General features: G+C 28.4%; 2 protein-coding genes across 2 annotated transcripts; one reads left to right on the forward strand and one right to left on the reverse strand.

Annotated features, from left to right (window-relative positions):
* Positions 1-6,896: 6,896 nt before the first annotated feature.
* On the forward strand, positions 6,897-7,877 carry LOC126901916 (small nuclear ribonucleoprotein Sm D3). Its single transcript, XM_050678849.1, has 3 exons — positions 6,897-7,164; positions 7,235-7,421; positions 7,489-7,877. Exons 1-3 carry the CDS (start codon positions 7,039-7,041, stop codon positions 7,590-7,592), a joined length of 417 nt encoding a protein of 138 aa, XP_050534806.1. The 5' UTR covers positions 6,897-7,038; the 3' UTR covers positions 7,593-7,877.
* Positions 7,878-10,190: 2,313 nt separating this feature from the next.
* On the reverse strand, positions 10,191-10,748 carry LOC126901917 (probable small nuclear ribonucleoprotein E). The gene is made up of 2 exons (XM_050678850.1): positions 10,530-10,748; positions 10,191-10,473 (listed from the first exon to the last, which is right to left on the reverse strand). Exons 1-2 carry the CDS (start codon positions 10,620-10,622, stop codon positions 10,282-10,284), a joined length of 285 nt encoding a protein of 94 aa, XP_050534807.1. The 5' UTR covers positions 10,623-10,748; the 3' UTR covers positions 10,191-10,281.
* Between the last annotated feature and the right edge of the window lie 155 nt (positions 10,749-10,903).

A 10,903-nucleotide genomic window follows, 5' to 3' on the forward strand; every position in this document is an offset into this window, starting at 1 on the left:
GGAGCGCAGCAATTTATTTTAGTGGAGGTAAGGAATAGTAGTAGTAGTGATTTCAGCACTGTTATTTCCCAATAGCAATGAATAGCTGCTAATCAAAACGATTAATAGCAGTGACTGCCAGTTTTATTTATCAGGTATTAATCAGGTCAGATTTAACGTTTTATTTAATTAGAACGACTATTATTATTTATTAATAACGTCAAACAATAATGATATATTCGTCATGTTGGCACAAATACTATTATATATTTTTGAATATTTTCCAAGAATACTCGTTAACTCCTAGGAATCAAATTTTTGGATAGTTTTTCTTTTATCATCTTAAAGTACATTGTATTAACTTTAATTTAATATAGGTTTAAAAAAGAAGATATTTTGAAACATCAAAAATTGAAAAGAAAAATAATTTGTTATTATCCCTTGCCAGTACTTTGGTTAATGATAGAATTTTTTAAAAACGTATGTTAAAATTTAGAAAAACATTTTATACAACTGAATTTTTTTTTAGATTCAAATAAAAACGTTTTGTGATCTTTTGACGTATAGTTGAGCTAAATTAGTTTAGTTGGAACAAATTAATTGCGTAAACGAACACACAAAAATTAAATAATTCAATATAACCAATAGCCTCTTAGCTACGCATGGAAGCTAATAGTTATAAAAATTAGCAGTTTCATCGCTTCTTTAAAAAATATCAATAGCTTCTGTTTTTTACTTCTACTTCAAAACAACAATAGCATAAGAAGATGCTACGAAGATAAATAACGTTTTATCACCACTAATTTGTTTATAAATAAATTCGAAAATTTTGACACCAACTGTCAACGACGTTTGCCCTCCACGTTTACGACCGTTCGATTCGCCACTAAACTATGTGTTACCTTTCCGCCATCGGAGTATATGCCTGCCACTGTGCGCCGTGCTGTTCAACATCAAGCGTTTACTGTCTTGTTGTTGATTATGAAACCCGTTGACGCACGTTTGTTTACCTTGGCTGGTACCGATTCCAACAACTACAATTCATATTATTATTTTATAAATTGATATTATTCTAATTCTAGTCTGTTTTATTTTATTCTTTTTCGTGAATTTTTTCATAACAAATTTTTAGTAGGTTTTTTTTATTGGTACAAATTTTTTATTTTTACTTTTTAGTGCATATTTTTAATTATTAATTATTACTTGATAATGCAGCCAGAAGATAGGTAGTTCATTTGGGTCTATTTTAATGACAATAAATACCACTGGTCGCATAAAAGCAATTTAATACCCAATTTCATTTGCTTAATGATATATTTGTTCAGTTATTTTGATTTAAAAACTACTAAACCGATTTTGATAAAATTTCTATGGGAATAATTTAAAAGCATGACTTTTTTAAATAAAAAAGTTAATTTCTAATTCGGTTTATAAATAGCAGAGTTCCGAGGTGACAAATAAAAAAACATCCTTTTTTTGAAGTCTGTTAAAAAGAAAAAGAAAAAAATGCATATGAATAATATAGTATTCAATCTGGATTCCGGACATAAAGCGAATGATTAAAATTCATTCTTACTTAATTTATTGAAAGTTTTTAGTTTTATCAATAGTAATATTATTTTTTAACACCTTCGTTAAAATCTTATTATATTCTGTATATATAGAGTGTTCTTTAAGTAAGGAAATGTGTATTTATTATTTTCATTGTTTTTAACTATTCTTACTTTTTGAACATTCTGCATAGCAAATATTCCACAAACTTAATATAGTTAGTGATATATTAGCGGCGTGTCGTTGTCGGCCGGGCTTTGTACCGTGGCATATGACAAGTGGTATTTATCAGATAAATGATTTTATTCACGTAGTAGGTCGGCGGTAAAAAATTTTGTTTTTATCATATTATCTACCCGATTGTTATTAGCTGTTTAAGAATAGTGAGTTTTCACCAATTTTCTGTTGATAATTTGCTGTTTAGCATACAGTATTTATTAATTAACTATTCATTGTTAACTACAAAGATAAGTCATGGCCTTTTGAAAAAGATTAATGTTGCCTCCAGTATTATGAAAACTTAATTAAAGATGAATTTATTATTGAAATCCAAATCTTTAAACAACTTTAAACCGTTGATTCGATAAAAAAAAATTTTGAATAAAATCGCTTGAAATTTTTTTTTCTATCAACAAACTAAAAAGAAGGGTACTTCCAAATAAAGAAAATTCAAGTTAAGATTTTTTATCCTTGAAGGGACGAATCATTTTTTATATTATTTAATTAGAGCACGAAATTATATGCACTTAAAAAGAGCCAAATATAATGTGCAAAAAAAATAATAAAATATGTGCTTAATAAATTGTTCTTCTTAAAAAAAATGTTTATCATATTATTAATTGTGCTATAAAACTTTATATTTCATAAAGATTAGTCTATAATATTGACTCGGCGGCTTGTATTGATCGATTGGCAACGCTTTGTGCCTCGGTGTGCACATATTGAGGTTCGTTTATTACCAATGAGCTATACAGCTTTACGTCCTCTCAAACAAGAACTATGTTTCTGTTAACTATTATTTTTCCTCTTAATTAAATGTTTAGACTAAATTTTAAAATAAAGAATTAATGAAACAACTAGCTACAATTACATAGTTTATTTCTGAGTGAAAAACTTTTAATAATTAATTATTAGCATTATCAAATCATGACAAAAATTTAATTCAGACTATTCGATGGTATATGATAGTATTTTCGCAGCCAACGCCCGACAATTGATAACTGATGGCGGAGAGGGGCTCGTTAGAAACCACTATTTTCTAGATCACCACACATTGGTTATCGCAAAAGAAATATCGTAACATTTTTTATTAATCTATAATTATTAAATAATATTAAAAAAAGACTATATTATAGACTTATTAGCGTAGTTATAATGGGAGCTGTGGTGGCTTCAGCCCCCATAATTATACATAATTTTTTTTGGGAAGAATAGATGACAAAAAAATGTGATAAGACCCATAGACAAATTTTTCAAGTTACGCTTATGTTTAAGGCTTTCTAAGACTTCATCATCTTAAAAAAAATATACATATATCAACTACTTGAAAATTTTACGGATGTATCCACGTTTTCAATAATGAGCTGACGTTTCGGACTCACTGCAGAGTTCATCTTCAGGGTGATAGTTACAAATTCTTGTTTGTGACTATACTGTCGACTTAGCTTGTTTACGGTATGTTTTTATATCAGTTGATAACTGATAGTATCAATGTTGTTTATCTGTTGTTGANTAGTATCGATGTTGTTTATCTGTTGTTGACATCTGTCAGTTTGTTGTTTACAGCCGGTATTTATTATTGTTATTGTTTACGACATTCTTGGCATTTAACTCTTTTTTTTTCTACACTGGCAATTTTTTGTTATGTTAATTGAAGTTTTTTCACATATTAAGTTATTTTCTTTTTGTCTGGTGTATGATACCATATATTAATCATAATTAAATTAATTTTTAATGTACGTTGTTCATTATTTATACACAAAACTGTACTGATGTGAATTTTCAATAAAATAAATGTGTTAAAGTTACACATTTTACATAAGTAGGTATATAAGATTGTTTATAATAATCACTGTCACCAATCAGGGTCGTATTTGCATATTTTCCGTTTATAGACATTTAAAAATTTGCCGCCTTTCATTACGTTATGATGGAGGGGGTTCATTTATATATATTTTCACCATAACACTACTTATTCTTCCTTAAAACAAAAAAAGTATTTTTCAAGCAAATCTATGTTTATTAATAAATCATAAAATAAATTACTTGTAGCTATTAATATACATATCATAAATTCAAAATAAATGAAAACAATTATGATAATAATTAGGAAGTCAATATACCTTAACAACAATACAAAAAATATTCGTTTTTTATAAATTTATTGGCCTTCGATATTTGCCACCCCTTAAAATATGCCGCTATAAGCAGTTGCCTATATCGCCTGCATATAAATACGCTGCTGTCACCAATAATATAAAGCGTTTGCAAAAATTGTTGTTTAATAGTCATTTGTTATGAAATAATATCTCAACTCCGAGTAAACCGAAAAAATACTACTTTTTAACATATTTAGTTACAAAAATGTTACTTTTGTGCATTGCTGTAATCATATATGTTGCATTACCACTATTAACAATAATTATTATTACATAATTTTTTTTAATCATCTACTTTTATTATTAATATGTAACTGTTAAATTATTTGAGTTTCAAAAATGTACATAACAGACTTTTAATTCAATTCAATAATTCGATATGCACAACGAATAAGGTAGTAACTCAATTTTTCTTACTTTTCAGGAGATGAAAAATAAAATGTATTCTTTGATTACACTCTATATGTTTTTCAATTTTATAAGTAGTTTAATTCCGATTCAAACCAAATTTTCGATATTTTGATAAAAGTTATTATATGAAGAGTAAAACCTAAATCCAAATACCTCATAATATCAAATTTGAACTTTTTGAGTTACTGCCTTATTTGTTGCGTATGGCGATTTAATTGTAATGGCTGGTTCTATTAAACAAACGCTTCAATTCTCACTCTTTTTACTTTTTAGAGAAGTACCCATTAGATTCATTAGAGATAAAACTTACAAAGTTAACTATAGAATATCATTTCGAAAAAATAACCACTTTTAGTCGATTCTACAAATTGGAATCTGAGAGCATCATTAATATTTTCTTTTCTAAATTCATTACTAAGTGACTACCGATGTTGCATTAAGTGTTACATCAATCTATACGTGTTAATAATTATAATAACACTATTTATTAATAACTTATCTAATTATAACTGTAATATTTATAGTTTAAATTATATTACTGTAGTCATTTGTCAATTTAAGTGTTACTTTAATTAATATTACAACCTACAGCACACTTTAACACGTTATTGTGTCTTATTTTAGGTAGGGAAAAACAATTAAAACACATCAAATCAAGTAAAAACCATAATCATCCATATTATAAAAAAAGGAATGTTAATAATAGTTCTTAAATAATTTAAATATTTATAATTAGTCCAAAACAGATCGTTTATTAAACATTTTTGTTTTCATATTACATTATTTGTTTATCCTTAATATCGTTTTAACTTCAATTGCTATATAATATTAAGTTACTAAAAATTACGATTTAATTAAAAAATATTGACTTATTTTTAATTGATGATGTAAAATATCAAGAGTTTTTATAAATTTTTTAATTTTTTTTTACATCTTGTATAATTTTTTTATAAGCACTAGATAGGGCTATGCTTATAAATTCGATAACACATGATGATTTCAATAAAATAATTATATATGATATCAATTTTAAAACCAAGATAATATATATTTGTACAGAGAGAGAGGAACATGGATGCTGAATATTTAATTATAATGACTGCAAGAGTAGTGTGGTTGTTGCTATTTTTTTTAACACGCTTATATTAGTTTCACGTGTATGTTGTTNCTTATATTAGTTTCACTTGTATGTTGTGGGATGTTTGTAACTTTCCACACGGCCCGTGTCTACGGCCTTGAGACTAGACGGTCGTAACGCATTCACCCCACCCCGCTCACCCCTCGTTGACAACAATATTTTCCAACCCGTAGACGCGCGCTTGTCATCAATTATATATATATATAACAAATTTTTATTGTGAATGACACGGCCCCGCGTCGTTTTACGCCGCGGTGCAAAGTCCAGCAAGTGCCGCACGGCCAACGACGTCCCGCCGTTAATGATACCGTAGTCTTCTTCTCGTTCTCAAAGTGACAACGTCAACAAACCGATCCGCACTCGCGCACTGTCGTCATCTAATCTGCTAACCTTTTGACGCCCGAGGATCACGCCGACATCGCGTCGTCGACGCCAGCAAAAGTGTCGCGATATTGATATGATAATATTCATTTAAATATTCCTACAGCCGACGCCTCTGTCGTCGTATATGCCTCGTGTATAATGTTCCCCCCGCCACGCCCCCCCACAAAACACGGCTATACCTCATGCATGATACGTTTACGTACTTAAGTCCCTTTACATGTATATATATATATTCTAATTACTATTAAAACTTNTGCCGTATATGCCTCGTGTATAATTTTCCCCCCGCCACGCCCCCCCACAAAACACGGCTATACCTCATGCATGATACGTTTACGTACTTAAGTCCCTTTACATGTATATATATATATTCTAATTACTATTAAAACTTATATATTAATACACTTTATTCTCATTAAGAGATATGTAGTGTATTCATTCCGATTACGGGGGATGATTCTCGTATCGTCATTTTTCGTCACTACCTCCACGTTCCGGGAGTGAATAATTTGCGCGCCTGCTGCTTTCCTTGGATCTGGTAGCCGTTTCTTAGACTCCCTCCGGAATCGAACCCTGATTTCCCGTTACAACCATGATATTGATATTAACTACTATCATAACATGAAACTAAAAAGTGAAAAATAAATATAATTTAAAAAAACTAAAAAACACGCTTTTAAACTATATTTATTATCATTGTCTTTTCCCACTTAGGCATGAAAATGAGAATAACTCCAATCCAAAGTACTGGTCTAAAAGTTGTTACCGACCATTCATTTTTTTAATTAGATTATTTTCTATTCAAGTTGTCTTCTACAATATACGACCATTATGGGCGTATAAATTACCAATAATGAGCATTAGAACTTTTTTTTTGTTGAATTTGAAATTGTCAGTTGTCTCCACGATTATCCGTCGAGAACAGTGATTACTTTTTGATGTGGCTTTTTGTCGAGTAGCTTTTCTTGTGTTCCCATACTATAGTATACCATAACAATACCTTGTTCATGTGATAATAACCTAAATAGTTTATAGGTTAACTAATAAACATTCGCTGTAAATTACATTAACAACTTCATACCGGTCATATTGTAAACCACTATAGTTAATGTTATACTTACGATTTGTTATAATTCAAAATTTCGTCGTACTACGTTGTTAAACGTAAATCGAAGTTATTAAAATAAAAATCTAAAAATGTCTATTGGCGTTCCTATTAAAGTGTTACACGAAGCTGAAGGACATATTGTAACATGTGAAACAATTGACGGAGAAGTTTACCGAGGAAAACTTATAGAAGCTGAAGATAATATGAATTGTCAAGTAAACATTGTTTATTTTATTTTATAGTAAACAATGTTTAATTAATTTTTAAGATATTAATTTTTTTCAGGTATCTCATGTTACAGTTACTTACAGAGATGGTCGAGTTGCTCAGATGGAAAATGTATATGTTAGAGGATCAAAAGTTAGATTCATTATACTTCCTGATATGTTACGGAATGCCCCTATGTTTAAAAGTAAAATGACTATGGGTGGAGCTGCTGGACGAGGAAAAAGTGGCATGATTCGTTCATCAGGTATTTTGTTTGATTTTGATATTAATTAATAATTTGTAACTCTTAATAAAAAAAAAAAAAATTGTAGTAGGACGTGGTCGAGGACGTGGTGGACCACCTATGGGCCGTGGAGGGCCACCAATGGGACGTGGAGGTCCTCCTGCTGCTGGAGCATGGAATCAGCGTCGTTAATATTTTTAATTCAGTATCTAAGTTGTATATAACAATTTTTTTAAATATATATAATATTTCTTATAATAATAAAAATAATAATTGATAACAACTTTAAGTAACCTAAATTAAGTTTAGAAACTTAATTCAAGTTAATAATTTTTAAGTACTATTTTTAAAATAGTATTCCGACACATTAAAATAATATTGTATGAGCATTAAGATATAATTTTGACTGTCCTAAACATATTAGCATAAATTATAAATAAAATAAAATAAAATAAATTAATGTATTAGATTTTTAAATTATATTTATTGTTATTAATAATTTTAAAAAGGAAGTGTTGACAAATGAGGATGATGTGAGAAAGAAATAGAGAGTATTTTGAAAAGTTACTGAATGAAGAGTATCCAAGAAATTAGTTTTAGAAGATATTTTGTGTAATTTTTGAAATACTAGTTTAAAAGCTGTTATCGATCAGTCATTTTTTATTTTATTAACTAGTTTTATATGTATGTTACTATTTAAAAAAATAAAGTTGAAACTCCTATAAGATATAAGGGATGAATATAAAAAGTATTTTATTACACATAAATGGAAATATATGTATAACTAACAAAAGCTCAAAAAAAAACTGATATACGAGTTATTATTTTAAGACAAATTGAGTGGCTAGTTTTAAAAGAATTATCCTGTATATTTAATTAGTGAAGATGATGTATGGGAGGCAGTGAGATCTATAAAAAAGAAAAAAGCAGTAGTACCTGGTGAAGTGCTATTGGGGTGGAAAATGTTTGGGTATCTAAACATAATGTGGGGTTGAAAAATCTTTTAAATAAAGTCGTAATAGAAGGAAAGAATCTATAAGGGTGGAGTAAAATTTATTTGGTATCTATATATAAATGCAAAGGAGACATACATAAGTAGAAATTATATAGGCATTAAGCTTATGAGTCATAGTATGAAACTAAAAACTAGTTTGGTTTTTTGCCTGGAAAGTCAATAACTGGTGTTATTTTGTACGAGACAAATGGAAAAATATAGGGAGGAAAAAAAAAGCTTTGTATGGTGTTTATAGATTTAATGAAGGTGTATGACAGAGTGTCGAGGGAGGTTTTAAAGTTTATGAGAAAAAGAGTTCCAAAAATGTAAATTGAATAGAGGAAATGTATGAAGGTACTTGTACTAGGGTAAAAAATATGTATTGAGAAAGTGCGGATGGGTTAAGTCTAGAGAAGCGTCTGGTGTTTTGTGCAATAAGAAAATTGCAATGAGACTACAATGACCAACTATGTTGTATGGGTCAGTGTTGGGTGATTCCCCTAGGAAGTAGAGCAGATATGAGAATGCTTAGATGAATTACAAGAGATGATAGAATAAGGAATGAATATTATAGAGGAAGCATAGGAGTAGTATTTATTGTGGTCGAGATGAGAAAATAGGAAAACAGCAAGAAATTATGGAAATAAATGTTGAAAGAAGAGGAAGACTTAGGTCTGCTAATGTGGGAGATATTATTAAGTTGAGGTTAACATAGTTTTAAGAAAAATTAAATAATTTACAAAGTATGTCTTATTATTTTTAAAACAATTAAAACTTTGTCAAGAAACTATTTTATATGGACTGAAATAGGTTCTGAAGAGGCCTATGATATAACTAGGTATTAAGTCAATGCACCGGGTTGACCTGAGTATGTTCTTTTAAATTAAGGTAAGTGTCAGAACAGGTTTTCATTTTCCATTTCACTTTATTGAACAACCAAGTCAAGATTATTTAATAATTTAGCCTAACAGATTTTAAATTAAATAAATTTCATTTCTTTCCATTTACTTAATAATTATTTTTTAATTATAATAGGACTGGGCCAATTTTTGGGTATACAAATAAATAAATAAACTAAGCCATGTAAAAACAACCTTTAGGCTAACTTGGAGTTAAAAATATAAGCTACACAGAACTCTAATGTGTATTATCATGTTAAATAAAAACAAAAGCACTCATTTGATTATAAATACTCTAATTACCTATAAAGCAATTGAATAAAATTGATTTGATTTTTAACAGTTAACAAAATGGATCTACCTTGAAAATGTTTTCCTGAAAATTGTTGTCACAAACAAAAATTAAGTACAAATGATACTCATCAGTAGCTTGACAAAAAATTTAAATTAATTGATCAATACATATGTTAGCATATGTACTAGAGCTTTTCCAATTAAAACTTTTAATAAAAAAATTGGAGACTGAAAAGTGTTAATAGAATTTGTTTTCTACTAATTTAATTAAACAATGTTATTTTAGCTTCGATTTTACCATGTGTTTTTTTTTATGTCTGTTGCTACTTTTTCTCAGTTCTTACTGGACTGATTTCTTTCAACAATACATCAAAAGATCACAAATCGTATCTAGTTGAAGATATTACCCTTATTTTTATATGACTTGATGTTGCTTTGAATTTTAACATAATAATGCTTATTTATTTATAAAGAAAAAATATATAAGGATATTTTAGTTTAAACCCTTTGATCCAAGAAAATATTCAATATTTGCAACTTTGTAAAGTAAAGCTTTTCTTCAATTTAAACAATTAATTAAAAAAAAATAAAATTACATGAGCATTTGATAGCTATATACAATTTATTATTTTAAGTTTCTTATATTAATCATAGTAAATTAATTAAAATTAGAGTATTTAAAATAATACAAAAATTAACCAATAGAAGGAGTCATATTTTGTATTAGTGTAATATTTTCGCCTTTCAATAAAATACGTCCAACCGGCTTACGGGAGTCAACTTTAGTATTAACTTCACAAGCATCATCCAAAACTAGATTCATGTACTCATCGAATCCTACAATATGACCTTCAATTCTTAAGTGAATCTTTTCTTGTAACCAAACCTGTAATTAACAATTAATTATATAAGTACAATGGTAAAATTAGGTAAAATACTTACTTGTACTTTTGCACGATTTTGTAAATGCCTAAAAATAAGGTTTATAGGCTGAACCATAACCTTTTGGACTTTTTGTGGTACTTTATATGACATGTTGTTATTTTGTTAATAACCAAAAAATGGATAAATATGCTCAATAATGATGATCCGGCTCAAGTTTATTAAATTGTATAACGAATTTGCTAGTATGAACGATTGTAAACGATTTTTTGATAAATATTTACATTGAATTTTAGGTTAACCTAACCAGTCTCAAATCGATTTTATGTTATACCACATACCATCTTACCTAATAGCACATTCTGCAGAATAACAATTTTTGTTAATGTTTGATATTATAGTACACTTTTTAGGTTATCTATTCATATAATACA

The sequence above is a fragment of the Daktulosphaira vitifoliae genome, unplaced genomic scaffold (genome assembly GCF_025091365.1).
Source record: "Daktulosphaira vitifoliae isolate Bord-2020 unplaced genomic scaffold, ASM2509136v1 Scaffold_3, whole genome shotgun sequence".
NCBI classification, from domain to species: domain Eukaryota; kingdom Metazoa; phylum Arthropoda; class Insecta; order Hemiptera; family Phylloxeridae; genus Daktulosphaira; species Daktulosphaira vitifoliae.